We start from the raw sequence: 15,671 nt of genomic DNA, 5'->3' as shown, positions 1-15,671 counted from the left end.
CAACACAACCTGAGTATATGCAAAACCGAAAAATACCATACACCAGTTCCTGTGAACTACATATACATTCAAGGATTTTTGGGTCACAAGTTATTTTCCAAAGAAATCAAGCAGAAGGGCTTCACTGAAGCTCTCTACTCCTGTGTTTTTAGTGTTTTCCAGGAGTTTGAAGTCGCCCCCTTCCCCATAGGCTCCACATTGCTGAATCACATGACGTCTTTGGAGGAAAGGGGTTACAGAGGCCTTCTCTGGAAGGAACCTTGTCTACACTCTGTATATGTAGATATGGGATTTTAAGCTTCAAAATTCAACAAACATTTAATTGACATATGATATAGGCAATATTTATCACCACAGATAACCATTAACTTTCTATATTACATTATGAAGCTTAAAGCCAAAACTCATCTGTACAGGAATATGGTCAAACCTAGAACTCCTCTGTACAGTGCAGCATGTGGTTCAGCAACATCCTGATACATGGCTACAAATTCCTGAAAAGCCCTGTATTAACAAAATATATGATGTGACAAAAATGGACATAACTCCTAGAAGCTCAAAATACACCCCCAAAATAGAAAAAGTGATATTGCAAATATACAATATTTATCCTAATCTATATCTTTATCCCTAAAAAAAAAAATCTAAGACATAAGGTGTCCAGAGTTTGGTGACAGGGGATAAGAAAATTTTAATAGTTAAAATATTGTACATGTGAAAATTATAATCCTGGTCCAACAAATTAACAACTGGTTGAAGGCATTAGATACCATTCATCTTTTCTTGAGGAAACCAGACACCTGATCTTGAGAGAGCCTAGCCATGCTATTTGAAAATAAACTACTACTACTACTATTATAATCTAACTTGTATTATATTTATAGGGTGCCAATTGTAGTACCTAGGAACAAATGCCTTAACTGGCTATACATTTTACAAAACAGTTATATAAACCTCATCTCCCAAAACATTTACTTGATTCTAAATAGAGTTCGGTCCTCAAAATGGTAAGTAATCAGAGCAGGGCAATTACCCATGTTGAGCAATTAAACAGTTTCGACACAACTCTGTATGATCAAGTAATTTCCAACAATAAGATAAAAAATTAATGTTTATTTAACATACCTGGCAACTTCAGTGATCAGAGTCTAATTTATTGTTGCCAAGAAAATAAAAGGTAGTTTTGATGTTGTTTATAAGTAGACACAATATATTATAAATATACATATTTTATTTTCATATTAGTTGGAGATAAGAGATCCATTTTCATTTCAAGATCTTCAATAGCTCTTTTGATGACAAAGATGTCCATCCTTTTAGGTTGAATTTGAATACCAATGGTTGGAAAAAACGTGACTGTTTCCTTTGTACACAGGATCTATTTTTGTGAGTACTAAATTACTTAGTTTTTTTTCCCTTTGCTTTAAAACAAGAGAACTCCATGAGAGTTCCCTCCAGAGTATTGTTTTATTGCTGAACAACGAACTCTACTACGCTCTAGTGAAAAAAAAGGATTCCGTATTCTGGAGTGCAGTGTTTATTATATTGTGAAAAATTACCTTGTCAAGGGCACTCATAAAGTGCTGGTCACCATTCAAAACGGTGTTGATAAGTTGAACAAATTTACTATGTACTTCCAAAACAGACTCCACAAACTGAGTTGGCATCTAAAAATATACAATACAGAAAACAGGTTTATTGAAAAATTCAATAGCTATACAAAAATGTAAAAAATTAATAGAAATAGATTGTCATGGTTATTCTGGAGGAAAATTATCATCAAAAGTCAGTCACTAACAAGTAACTGAGTCTCTAAGACAGTTTCTCCTGCATATTCACACTAGTAGGATGCAGCCACGGCACTGTGGAGTTTTGGGAATTGCCTGGAGAAGATGTGCCCTTGAGACATAAGCACCAAAACATGGCATGAAATGCGGCACCAAACTTTCAGAATTAAGATTATAAGTGTACGTCAACCCCAGGCCTCTCTTCTAAACCAGGGGTTCCCAAACTGTGGTACACATACCAATGCCGGTATGTGAGCTTGATGTTCCATCCGTTCACAACAATTTTTTTAAGAAACTTATGTTTGACCCTAAAAAGTTTAGGAGCAGCTGCTCTAAATCCTAAAATCTTTGGGCAGTACTCTGACGAAGAGTATATGTGAACATGCAAATGCAATGTTTGAGAAACCACAGTTACTAAAATAAGTCAACTTTTTTCTTCAAGGGCAGGGGTGCAGGAGGGGTGTGGACTGTGGGGGGGGGCATATTGACACTCGAGAGAGTCTAAATAACAGTACCACCTTCTCAAAAAGTGGGCTGAGAGTTCTAATTAATAAAAAGGATGACAGGAACTTCCGTCCTAAAGCGAACATCAGATCTAGATGCCAAGTTGAAACTAGTGCTGTATAAACGTGTGAACAGAACTGCAGGTGGAAGCCCTGCTTTTCTACAACAGCAGTGCCACAAGCACATTCCACATGTGGATATAAAAAGCGAGTACTTAAAAAAAATGAACTAATAAAATCAGGTTTAACAAAAACATTTTAGCAGAACAACTGAATAGTCAAAGTACTTTCAGAAATTCTGATGCAAGTGTGGGGCTATGCAGCTGTACAGCTGCTACTATAGAGCAACTAAGTGAAAAAGACTTTCCTGGTACTAGCACAGGATGCCCATACTTACAAATAAATAACATTTAATCAAACCAAGTGATATTTTTGTTTCCTAATGAACCAAAACAGCCCATTGGCAACTGTCTGGGAACAAAATTTAGCAGAACAAGAGCACCTTTTAACAGCAGACGACCATTTGCCATGACGACTTTACACAATTATTAAAAAAAACTGATCAAGTTGATCCAGCAAGAAGAAATTAAAAAACCTGAATCAATGCATTACACAACTGAGAGCTGATCAAAACTGCAATTTGTGCACAAAGTTCCAAATCTATTTAACATAAACAAGTTTTAAAAAATAACAATGGTTAATAGGGTGTTTTAAAAAACATTGTATCGTATCGGTTACAACATGATACCGGTGTTTCTGTTCAATGCTACCATTCGTCTGTAGGCAATAAACTAAATCAGCCTAGGGAAGAAAACAAAGATTTCATCAGGAATGTAATAAGATAGGTTAACTCAGCTGCCACAGGAAACTTACATTTTCCTGAGAAAGATTGCTGGTTGCTCTAAGGCCCTCATCATGGATATGGTTTTGTAGTTCTTGAATCATATGAGGTAAACCACTTGACACAGCACGAAGCAGTGTGTACATATTTGCCATGTCTGCAATAAAGACATACTTTTTACACAGTATATTTCAAAAATCCACTACTCTAAACTAACATTTACATAGCACCATAAATCTGCATGGATCTTTACCAAAATTAAAATTAAACTGTCCTTTTCCTTGAAAAATCTTATGAAATAAATAATCTAAATATTGAACTAAAGATAAAGTGAAAAGCAGGAAAAGGAAGGATGAAGGTTGAAACATATATCAATTTTCACCTGGTAACTGGTGGAGTTACAACCAATCTGCACTTCACATATTCCTAAATTGAAAGAGTTCCAAATAGGGTTGGAGTGACAAGGGGCAGTGCCCCAGTATGAAAAAGGTAGAACACCACTGGGCTAATTTATTTCCTATCTTCTATCTTCCTAGAGCTCCATGTCAGCAGGTAACAGGTGGCAAACGACGAGAGCGCTCTGGTGTCCTCTGCTAGACTTTTCTCACTTTGCTCCACATCAGCTTAGAAAACTTTTAAAATATTTAAGTGATTGCTTCCTAGGAGACAGCAAAAGGAGTCTACCATTCAATAGAAAAACTTGATTAAAGAAAACGTGATATAAAATACCAAACTTTAATCCTGAAAATGCGTAGCTAGGAATATTTGTGATAGGAATGCTGCTTTATCCCTCTCTCCTCTTGGTGAGTTATTACAAGCCAGTGTCAAGGAACACAAAACAAATTAATAGATAGAAATTCATATTTCTGCATCCCAGACACAGACTTATAGTAGAATGAATCTGTCCAGCAATTCCTACTTTACATAAACAAGCAATGAATATAATAAATCTCCAGAAGAATTATTTATAAATATCCATCAGCATCCACACAGGATGTAGTGAGGCCATCTTAAGTTCCCAGCCCATCTTTACAGAATTAGAAGCCTAAATTAACACCACCATCAGGTGTCAAGGAAATAGATATTTCATTGGATAAACAAGAATCTGACTAGCGGTAAACACTGCTCCTACAAGATTCTAGTAACACAGGTACATCTCCCAATAGTGGGAAATGTGCAGAGGCCACTCAAAGAAGAAATAATCTGAAGAACATATAGTAAGAGGCAGGATAAACTTTATTAGTAGGCTGCTACAAGAAAAAAAAATAGTTTGGATTTTTCCCATGCCTTAGAAGGTGCTTATTACTTTGACACACACTGGGTCCTTTCAGTAGCCATCCCCTTAGCAAGAAGACCAAGGTCAGGCTAGAAAGCACCTGTGGATTGCAGTCTAGGAAAGTTTGAGATCAGGGAAATTTCCTCGGCCATATGTAAAAAGGCAGATGTACCAACACTTTGGAGCAGTAGGGTTATCTGAGACTTGTTCTTCCTCACTTCCAAAGAAAGCTGGAATCATGAGAAACTAGTACTGTTTGGAAATGCGTAAATATAAGTAATATGAGAACTAAATCTTACAAGTTATGCTATTTTAAGCAGAGACTGGATAGGTAGATAGGGAAGGAGAATATTGGAATTTGTCCAGGACACTGAGGCACTAGTTCAGGGGTGGGGAAACTACAGCCTGTGGGCCGAATATCGCCCAGGGGATTGCCCCCGGGGTGCCACGGGCCTCTTGCTGCTCTGCAGAAGCAGCCGGCACCACTTCCCTATGGCCCCCGGGCGGGGGGACAGAGGGCTTCTTGCTTTGCCCATGCCACCAGGCACTGCCCCCCGCAGCTCCCACTGGCCGGGAACAGGGAACCGCGGCCAATGGGAGCTTTGGGGGAGGTGCCTGGAGGCGCGGCAAGGGCAGCGCATGCAGAGCCCTCCACCCTCCCCTCCTTCAGGGGCCGCAGCGCTTCCTGGAGTGCGTGAGGCCGGGGTCAGGGCAGGCATGCAGGGAGCCTGCCCAAGCCCCGGTGCGCCCTGCTACCACCCTAGAGCCGCAACCCCTCCTGCACCTCAACAACCCCCTGCCCTGAGCCCCCTCCCACAGTCCACACCCCTCCTACACCCCTGCCCTGAACCCCCTCCTGCACTCCGCACCCAACCCCCCTTCCCTAAGCCCCCTGAAGCATCCCGCACGCCCCCTCTGCCCCAATGCCTTGCCCTGAGCTCCCTCCCACACCCCGCACTCCCTCATGCACCCCAACCTCCTGCCCCGGCCCTGCATACAATTTCCCCACCCAAATGTGTCCCTCGGCCCAAAAAGTTTGCCCACTCCTGCACTAGTTCAATGCTAATGCAGAGGGAAGAGTTCTATCTGTTTAAATCATCAATTGCAAAATATAACATACACAACACCTACGGAACATTTAATATTTTGTGAGACTTACCACTTCTTTTCTCTTGTCTGATGATATTATGGCATTCTGCATGCAGAAACTGCAAGTGATCAGCTACCATTCGCTGCTGGCATTCATGAATTACTTTGCCATATGAGCTGGGGTGTAAGTACTTCCGACATCGCATTTCTTCATCTTTTAATCTACCTAAAACCTATAGGCAAAGTTTCAAGCTATAGAACAGATAAATACTACAGAACAGTTTACGAGAGGAAAGGAGAATTGCATACGATTTGAGAATTTAAGTAGGAAAGGCAAACTTGAATTTGTGCATGACACTGAGGCATGAGTTCAATGCTAATTCAGAGAGAAGACTGCTACCTACTGAATCATTAACTTTATTTCTTGCATTAATTCCTGTTTGCATTGGTGACTCAACTATTGACTAGGCCCAAATCTCATTATAGTTTGTGAGATCTAATGCTGCTGACCATGCTCCTCCTTTTGCAATTTTATTCCGTCTTGGCTTCTGTGACCCTGTTCTCTCGTGGTTCTCATCCAACCTCTCTTATTGCTCTTTCAGCATGTTCTGCAGAGGATCCTCCTCATCCCCTTTCCAAGTTTCTGCAGGAGTTCCACAGAGCTCTGCCCTTCGTCCCCTTCTCTTCTCCCTCTCTCTCTCTCATATCTGGGTAATTTCATATACAAAATACATTCAACTACCATCTCAGAATCTCTCTGACATCTCCTCGTGGATGTCTAGCCATCAGCTGAAGGTTTACATGCCTAAAATTGAGCTATTAATCTGCTCCTCTCCTCCCTCACAGTCACCTCCTTCCTGATTATCTTTGAGCAACACTAACTTCCTGCCTGTAACTCAGGCCCATAACCTGGGCATTATTACACACTCGAAAATTACTACACTAGGATTGTGATTCGCTGAATTGAAGTTATTTTTAAAATCTAGGATTACACATTATCCACATTTATCAGTTAATCAGAGTATAATGTCTGTAAAGTTTGAAACCAAAAAGCAATATAAAGGGTTTGGGTAGTAATATTTACTTAGATTAATCATAACAAAAAAAATTCATAACCACCCCAGAGCAAGAAGAAAGCACAAAAACGTATACAGCAAAACAGGTAATAAAATAAACATGACAGAGGTAGAAGACAATTTAAAAAGGGGAAATAATTATGGAACAACTTTCTGCAGTTCAGACAGCTAGTAAATTCCTAATTTTTGATCTTGCCAGCCAATTTGTTTTTAAATATAATTAATTTCATAAGCTGTTTAACAAGGTTTCTGGAAAGCCTATCTCCCAGCCTTATGATATCTATGTTCACTCTGTAAAAGTACACCATATGTGTGTTCTCATTGGCCAAGGCAATGAGACAGAATTGTAGAAACAAATACGGTATGTCTTCAAAATAAAAACCACCTATTTTTCATTTTGAGTGCATGTAGTTGTACCATCAGGACGAAAATTAGTACAAAAATCTTTCCCTTCTAAAATAATTAACATTTTAACATATTCTATTGTATAAAAAGTAATTAACTTGTTCTGTAGTCTGCCTTTACATATTTTTTACATACACACAATAGATGAAAGTCAAAGTGGGGCTTCTTACCTTTTCCATATACTGTGAGCAGTTTGACTCTTGCAATAAGTTTGAAGCTTCTTGTTTATAATACTCCCCTGTTTCATTCAGAAAAGGACACTCAAAAATTTCCTGATAAAACTAAATCAAGAAAGTCTAATCAAGGACAAATAATACAAGGTATTAAAGTATTAAAATTCACAATTAAAAATACACCAAGCAATCATGCATTTTTACCTTTAGGGGGAATTTTTTCTTATACTGTTCAACATGAACAAAGGAGTTAATAACCCCATGGATTACTTTCTGGTTTGGGTCTTCTCCACAGCGATCACTGAAATAGGCAAAAACAAATATGCATTCCTAAGAAACTGTATGACTACTAAGACAGACATCAGACATGGAACCCCTTGACATTGGATGGAAGATTTTCCAGTTATTGTTTTTGTTTAAATTAACCAAAGATAAAAATTTATAAGATTAATCTTATGATATACCAGTGAACACTGATTCAATTTCTCTCCTTCTCATTCCATGAAGACTACAGAAATGGTGATGCATAAGTCTTTGCCAGCCTCCACAGAACAAGTACTGAGTAAGTACTGAGCACATTAAGAATACTAGAAGTCAATGAACTCCAGCTTAAGAAGTAGGTAGGTAAGTAAGTAAAATCCATTTATTCCTGTCTGAATACTGGTGACTTCTTAGCAATTCTGGAAGCCTTTTTGATCCATCACTCACTTGCACACTAAGCAACTGATCTCCCAATGATAGGCCACACACAATTTATTCATCTCTATGCTGGTCGATTCTTACTACAAATGGCCCACCACCACTCCTTCCATGATAAATGTCTCCAGGTTCTTCTCTCTATATATACGGTCTGTGATCCAAGTATGTAAGCTTGCTCTTGCTGATTTCTCTCCAATAATATTTCCAACATGTTTTTTGTCTTTCCCATCCAGGAGATACAAGAGTCTTCACCAGCATCACATCGCAAAGGCTTCAGTTTTCTTCTTGTCAGCAGCATTTGTTCCCCAGGATTCCACTCATAAGTAGTGATGGAGAAATCTTAAGCTTTTCACCCGTTGAACCTTTGTACATTCCAAGATGCCATGGTCTTTCCACACTTTCATAAGGAAGACCATGGCTGAGCAAGCCATCCCTGGTGATCTAATTTTTTTGGTGTAGACTCCTTCGTTAGATAAATCTAATTATCTGGGATCACCTATCTGCTGCCTCTACCACTTGACCATTAAATTGTCATGTCCACTTGCATCCTGTTATTGTTTCAACATATGTCCATTTAGTTTTCACCATTCAGAAATAATCCATATTCCTCACTAACACTTTTACAGACTTCTACATTCATTGCATCGATGGTTGCAGCGAAGAGCATCATACTTGAAGTTAGTTAAGAAGTGTCCACCAACAGAAACCCCAGCTCCTTCCTCTTTATCAAAAACTTCCAGGGCTTCTCACATAATAAATTCTCTGTACATGTTCATTCTCTCTCATGCTGCCCCATGAAAAAGTTTAACCACTCACTATCGCCCAGTGCTGTTCACATCATGGTCTGTTACTGACATTTGATACTAATGAGTTCAGTTAGATGCTTTGGAATCCCCATGTTTGCCAGTGTCTTCCAGAGACAGTCATGTCAGATGACAAACACTTTGGAGAAGTCAATGAAACACAATCTATGGGTGATTATACGGTCTGCATTTTTGAATATGACATGACATATATTCACAAATTTGTTCACATGTGCTTGTCCCTCTCTGAAACCAGCTTGCTGTGGTGATAGCTCTGCTTCTATCATTCACTTCATGCATTCCTGAATTATGTTCATCAGCACTTTAATTGCACGTCATAGCAGGGAGATAGTATGCTAGTTACTGACCTCTGTAATATCCTCTTTCTTTGGTGAGGGCAGAAAAATTCCCTTCATTCAGTTGTCTGGCCAATTTCTAGTCATTCATGCATTGTTGCAAATTTTCCACAAGATCAATATAGTTGTCACCAATCGCTTTTAGCAATTGTAGTTACGTTATCTACTTGAGTGCTATCATAGGCTTCATTTTCATAATAGCACGCACCCCTTCCTCCCACAAGACTGATAGTTCCGTCTCTATAGTCTCTTTTCTGTCGTCCTGCATTTTAAGTGGCTCTGATAAGACTGGCGCAATAATCCATCCACCTGTGTTTGATATCATCATCTTCAGTAAGAATTCTGCCATCGTGATCGTCTATTACACTCTGTTGCAGGGAAAACCTTTCAGTGGGAAGTCTGACCACTGTGAATATATCTTTTATATTCTTACTCTCTTTATAACGCTCAAGATCCTTTCATTTTGCTGTGATGTATTTGTTCTTATCTCATCAAGTCTTCCTTTGAATCCGTCTGCTCAATTTCTTGTATTCTCTACTGCGTTCTTCAGCCTCCAAGCCACTTTCTCTCATGATGTGTCATTTTTTTACCACAAACTCCTCCTCCTCCTCCTCCTCCATTAACCATGATGCAGTCTGACGCTGATTTCTCAGAATGTGTGTTTTAGCAGCTTCAAGCATAATAGTAAAGAACAAAACTGCTACCAAAAATTGTGGTGAGTTCCATTTTACAAATATTTTCATCTTTAATAACTTACAGCCATCATTAGCTTCTCTCTGAGTCAAACAATGTTCATGTTTGCCAAGCACTGACTCAGACAGCACATTGTATTCATCGCCTACCATCTGTACCTGAAAGGTCATCATAGACGAATGCTCTCCAAACCAGAGGAGGTCAACATAGAACTGATGAAGTATTTCTGTCCCTTTTATGTGAAGGGTAGCAAACAGGCACAGGGTTTTCTTGTGGTCCTCTAGAGCAAGAATGTTAGTGAGAAGCAAGAGGTTGCTATCAAAAAGATCACACGGTTCAAAAGCAAAAATGGTCCAGAGCAGCAAAAGGCTAGCATGTATAGGGACCAGGACACACACAAACACAGTTTTTTACTTTGAGCACCCCTCTAAATCCATCTAAAATTAGAAATAGTCCCCTGTGAAGCCAACAGGATGCTGGATGCCAGAATGACCTGGAAGAGGCTTATTTCTGCTATAACTGAGACTGACACAGATACCTCTCAGGTCCTAGGTCCTAGCCAGAGGAGGAAAAGATGTTGTCAGACCAGAAACTACTCTGTCAAGGACCAAATACTATACCATACCAAATGAATCTCTAGCACCAACATCTGTTCTGGAATACCTCCTGGATCCACTACTCAATGGATCCACAGGAACTGGTTCTTTAAGCACCATTTAAGTAATTCCAAGATTTGAAGTTTTCTGAGATCCCTTGGAACCTAAAGAGCAAGCTATATCTAGTGTTTTGCCCTTAGATCCATGGCAATTTTTCTATCACTTTGATAAGCGTTCCTCTGGAGGGTCCAAAGAGGATAATTCAAAACTGTCTCCTCAAGTGTGAAACTCATATAGAAACAACATTAAGGAAAAAGTGACCTTCACCAAGACAAAAAAAGCAGCAAATGTGTTTGTTATAGACATTTTACAGACACAGCACATCTACAATCTTCTTGTTTGTTAGTAATGTTCTGGAGCAGCCAGTACCATCAAGCAATCTATGTACCTACAATAATGAAACTCATAAACCAAGAAACCTAGAACAGACACGTAGAACAAAAATAGTCCAGACCCAACCATCACACAAAATAGTGAACTATAAATAAAGTAAAAGAAAAGATGAGGGTTCTTAAAATTAGCGACAGAATTGGCCCACGCCTGGTATGCACTAGAAACTTTTGTCAGTGTAACAACATGGGTTTGCAGTAGGATTTTTTTAATAAAATTTGTATATGGGCAAAAGCCCTAGTGTAGAGACAGATATACCAGCAAAAAACTGTCGTCAGTATAGTCTACTTCATTTGTGGAACTGATATAAGCTATAAAAGCCAAAGTCAATATTTGCTGATCGAAGCTTCGTCTACAGCAGGAGAGTTTGCTGATATTGCTGTACTGCCAAACATTTTCTGGTGTACTCACTCTTTCACTACAGGTATGCTATTATGTAAGTATTTCAAACATGACCAAAGGACTGTGTTGCAAAGATATGTTTTGGCTCACCAAAAAAAAAAAAAAAGGAGAAAATATTTTAATAGGTAAATGAACACTATTGAGGTCTCCTCATATTTCAAGCCACTTCAGATTTTTACATTTTTATTTTTTTTAAATAAGATTATGTTTAAAAATAAACATCTTTGTATAGATATTAAAAAACGATTCTTCAGAAAATGACAATGCCCACTATGGTACTTTAGAACAGTAATTTTCTAACAGGCACTTTATAAGTTCCTCATTTTAAGATAAGCACATATAAAACTTATTTCTGAGCAGTATAATCTTGCTATCGATTATTTTGTTAATATATTTATTGATAGAACTATGTGGAAAACTTCATCACCATGCATTTATCTGATACATCAGATGGCCTGTCAGTCAAATAAGCAGCCTATAGATACCACAAGACTATGATACACTTGAACCTGCCAACACCCCCACGATTTAATTTTTTAAAATCAAATAAGAAAAACTGCACAACTTTTAAAGTAAAACACAATGAAACTCATGTCAACCACACTGTTATGTCATTTTAAGAACTAAATTATAGTGGTGGAATGACAAGGCAGCAGTATAGTGCACACTGCACAACTGTGACCAATACGCACATTTAAGGTTCAGGGTACAACAGTAAAAACACAGGCTGTCTTTGCAAGGAAAGCCTATGTTTACATTAGATGGCCTTCAAAATAAATGTACTGTAGTGTTAATTCTTTAAGTAACCAGAAAGAATGCAAGAATAAATTTCCAATTACTACTTCAGATCCAAAGTTCTGTTAATAAATGTGGTTAAAAAGCTGTTTTAAAAAAATGGATCCAGGATACTTTGCACACAGAATCTTATTCTTAAGTACGCATTCCAATTCACATCTGCTTGTTTACTAGGAATCTGTGTGTGCACCAATGCCAATATTCAACATTGCAAAACAAACCAACTACTGAAGAGCAAATTATGTTGCAAATTTTGTGAACAAAATACATTACTGGTTTGTAATGATTATGAAAGTATACCATCAGGAAGAACTCAGTTTGATTTTTGAACAAGCTGTGCTTTAAGAAAAGCTTTAAGACTTGTTAACTAGTCCAATTTGATATGGAAGTCATTGAGAATATGAAAGACTAAAATGTAATTTTTACATTTTTTTTTGAGTGCTACTGAATTTAATAGATTTTCTTTTTACACTGGATGAACACCTCAACAACTATTAGTAATTTCATAGCTAGTAAAGAAACCAGTTCACTATATGTGTTTAATAGAAAAATTTGTAACCTAGTTTTAGACAGTTTCTACTAATTACTGTCATTTGAACTAGCACTTCAATCCTTTTCAAATTATTTCTGTGTTTAGGTATTTCATACTTGAATTTTCCTCACAATTCATGATCTTGTCTGCTTCCTGCTGTATTCAAACACAAATGCAAAAGTTGACATTCAGCTTGCCTTGTAGAAGTATAGCTTCGGCTAGAGGGGGGGAACAAAGTGTGTTATATTCAGGATTATTTTTAAGTCTCCTAGTTATATTTTGCGGTCTTCTTGCTTTAAAACTAATACACATTTACAGGCTTATATTTAACAGAGTATAACGGTCATTTGTACTTAGTTAAAGGCATAACTATAAATGTGTTTAAGATTTTAGTCAGAGGCCTTGATTAAAAATATTCCAATTCAATTGTTCAGTTTGTATTGCACTAAAAAACAAAAAAACAAAAACAAAAAACAAACAAACAAAAACCTTTCAAAACACTTATACACCTCTACCCCGATATAACGTGGTCCTCGGGAGACAAAAAAAATCTCACCATGTTATAGGTGAGACCGTGTTATATCAAACTTGCTTTGCCCCCCCCCAATTCCTTGTTCCGACTGCTCCCTCCAGAGACCTCCGTCCCTAATCACCCCCAGGACCCCACCCCCTACCCGACCCCTATCCACCCCCTCCCTCCCCTCCGACAGGCACTCACTGGCAGTGGCGGGAAGCGGAGCAGCCTTGCCCCAGTCCACTCCACCCCATCAGCTCCCAGCCGCAGCGCTCCGCTTCCCACTGTCGGTGAGTGCAGGGAGGTTGGGGAAAGAATGCACACACACCCGCCCCCCCCCCCGACACTCACCTGCGACGGGAAGCGGAACGACGCGGCCCCAGCCCACTCCGCTTTCCTTGCCCTGGCCACAGCCGTGTTGCTGGGGGGCAGGTGGGGAAAGGTCCTGCACTCACCTGCGGCGAGAAGTGGAGCACCACAGCTGGGAGCTGGCGGAGTGGAGCAGGCTGGGGCTGGGCTGCTCCGCTTCCGCCGCTGCTGGTGAGTGTGGAGGGGATCCCTTCCCCAAACTCCCACCCCCGAGCGACACGGGCTGGAGCTGGGGTGAGGGAAGCAGAGCGGGTTGTTCCCAGCCCCCCACTAATCACCCGGGCCACTCTGGGACCGTAGGGCCCCCAAAAGGGCCTTACCACAGCTCCTGCCCCTCAGACCCTGGGGGGGGAGGAGCCCCTGATCACCCCCGAGACCCTCTGCCCCAGCCTAGCCCGGCACACTTAACACACTGCTCAGAGCAGCGTGTCAGAGCTTTACCATGTTGTATGCGAACCTGCCTTATATCGGGTTGTGTTATATCAGGGTAAAGGTGTAGTTATTTTTCCATAACATACTTGACAATCTAGCAATAAAAACCATTTCCAACATATCAACAGTTTCAGTGAAATATAGGAGAGACAAGGTGGGTGAGATAGTCTCCTTTATTACCAGCTTTCAAGCTACAAATAACTCTTCCTCAGGTCTAGGAAAGGTACTCAGAGTGTCAAAGCTAAATACAAGGTCAAACAAATAGATTATCCTAAGTAGATAACCCATATTCTAAGGGACAATTCAAGCTGAAGTGGTCCATTAACACCCCTGTGTTTATGGGAGAGGGGAGGGGATTTAATGGGTTACAGATTGTTGTTTTATAAACCATAAATCCAGTGTCTTTATTAAGACCATGATTTTTAGTGTCTAGCAAAGTTATGAATTTAAGCTCTTAGGCTCATATTTTCAAGTTGTTGTGCAGGTTTCCTTTGCAGATGAGGACTGATAGGTCAGATATAGAGATTGCTTTGTGAAAAGCGTTCAGCCACAGGTGATGCAGTGTTTTCCTCTTTTATCATTTTCCTGTGTAAGTTCATTCACGAGCACAGTGATTGTCTGGTTTCATCCATATAGTTGCTATTGGGGCATTTAGTGCACTGGATGAGGTACTCCACGTGTTGTGATAGGCATATGTAGGACCCATGGATCTTGAAAGGTGTGATGTGGCGGAGGTGGATCATTGTAGCAGTGGAGATATGTTTTCAGGTTTTGCATCTGTTGTTTTGGCAAGATCTGGTGCCACTTCAAGTTGGTGTGTCCTGGTCTGTGGGGAACTTGCTTCTGATGAGTTTGGAGAGGTTGGCAGGTTGTTTGAAGCCCAGAAGAGGGGGTTCAGGAAAGATTTTGTTCAGGACAGGGTCCCCATTGAGTATGGGCTGGAGTTGTTCAATAATACCTCACATGGGTTCCAGTGTGGAATGGTAGGTGACAACTATGGGTGTGTGGTTTTGGGCGGGGGGGGGGGGGAAGGGAGGCGCGGGATTTATTTCTGTATTGAAGTAGGTTCTCTTGGGGTATTTGGCCCATTACATGATGTGATCTACTTTTCTGGTGGAGTGTCTTTGTTGGGTGAAGGCGATTTTGAGTATGTTAAGGTATATATCCCAGACTTCCTCCTCAGAGCATATTCTGTGGTATCTGAGTGGCTGGCTGTGCAGAGGATGAAAATATTGAATCTCAGGTTTTGTGGTGCATTTGTGCAGTAATTCTTCAAGGTGGCCCATGAAGAGGTTGGTATATTCAGGAGCCATCCTAGTACCTATAGTAGTTTGACTCAGTGTTTGTTGTTGAATGTAAAATGGATGAGTTTGGCATGTGTTTTTTGGGTAGGTATCTGAGGACTGTCCATTGTCTTGTAAATATCTGAAACAGGCACCCATGCCGTCACTGTTAGGGATTCTGGTATCTAAGGAAATGATGTCCCTGGTAGCAAAGATGGTACTCTGAGGAACACACTAACTCAAAGTGTCACAACACCCTGCCAAAACAACAGATGCAAAACCTGAAGACATATCTTCACTGCTACTATGATCAGCACCCCACATATCTCACCTTTCAAGACCTATGGTTCCTACAGATACCGAACACAATGTGTGGTTTATCTCATCCAGTGCACTACATGGCCCAATAACTACTGTGTGGGTAAAACCAGAAAGGCAATCAGGAGAGTCTCGAATGAACTCACACAGGAAAATGATAAAAGAGAAAAACATCATATCACCTGCGGCTGAACGCTTTTCACGAAGCGATCTCTCTCTATATGATCTATCAGTCCTCATCCATAAGAGCATAAGAATGGCCGTACCGGGTCAGACCAA

General features: G+C 40.0%; 1 protein-coding gene across 13 annotated transcripts in view; it reads right to left on the bottom strand.

Annotated features, from left to right (window-relative positions):
* CUL2 (cullin 2) overlaps positions 1–15,671 on the bottom strand; it is a 109,739-nt gene that overhangs the window by 46,617 nt on the left and 47,451 nt on the right. For 11 of the 13 annotated variants that reach the window (XM_039523113.1, XM_039523106.1, XM_039523109.1 and 8 more), the window contains 6 exons: positions 12,608–12,694; positions 7,355–7,451; positions 7,148–7,258; positions 5,567–5,729; positions 3,164–3,288; positions 1,560–1,667 (listed from right to left, as the gene is read on the bottom strand). In XM_039523113.1, coding sequence (XP_039379047.1) covers positions 1,560–1,667; positions 3,164–3,288; positions 5,567–5,729; positions 7,148–7,258; positions 7,355–7,451; positions 12,608–12,694 — 691 coding nt within the window. The remainder of the gene's footprint in view (positions 1–1,559; positions 1,668–3,163; positions 3,289–5,566; positions 5,730–7,147; positions 7,259–7,354; positions 7,452–12,607; positions 12,695–15,671) is intronic. The other 2 variants (XM_039523117.1, XM_039523118.1) reach the window with 1 other exon arrangement.

The sequence above is a fragment of the Mauremys reevesii genome, linkage group 2 (genome assembly GCF_016161935.1).
Source record: "Mauremys reevesii isolate NIE-2019 linkage group 2, ASM1616193v1, whole genome shotgun sequence".
NCBI lineage: Eukaryota > Metazoa > Chordata > Testudines > Geoemydidae > Mauremys > Mauremys reevesii.
This window is presented reverse-complemented; position numbering and strand designations above follow the sequence as displayed.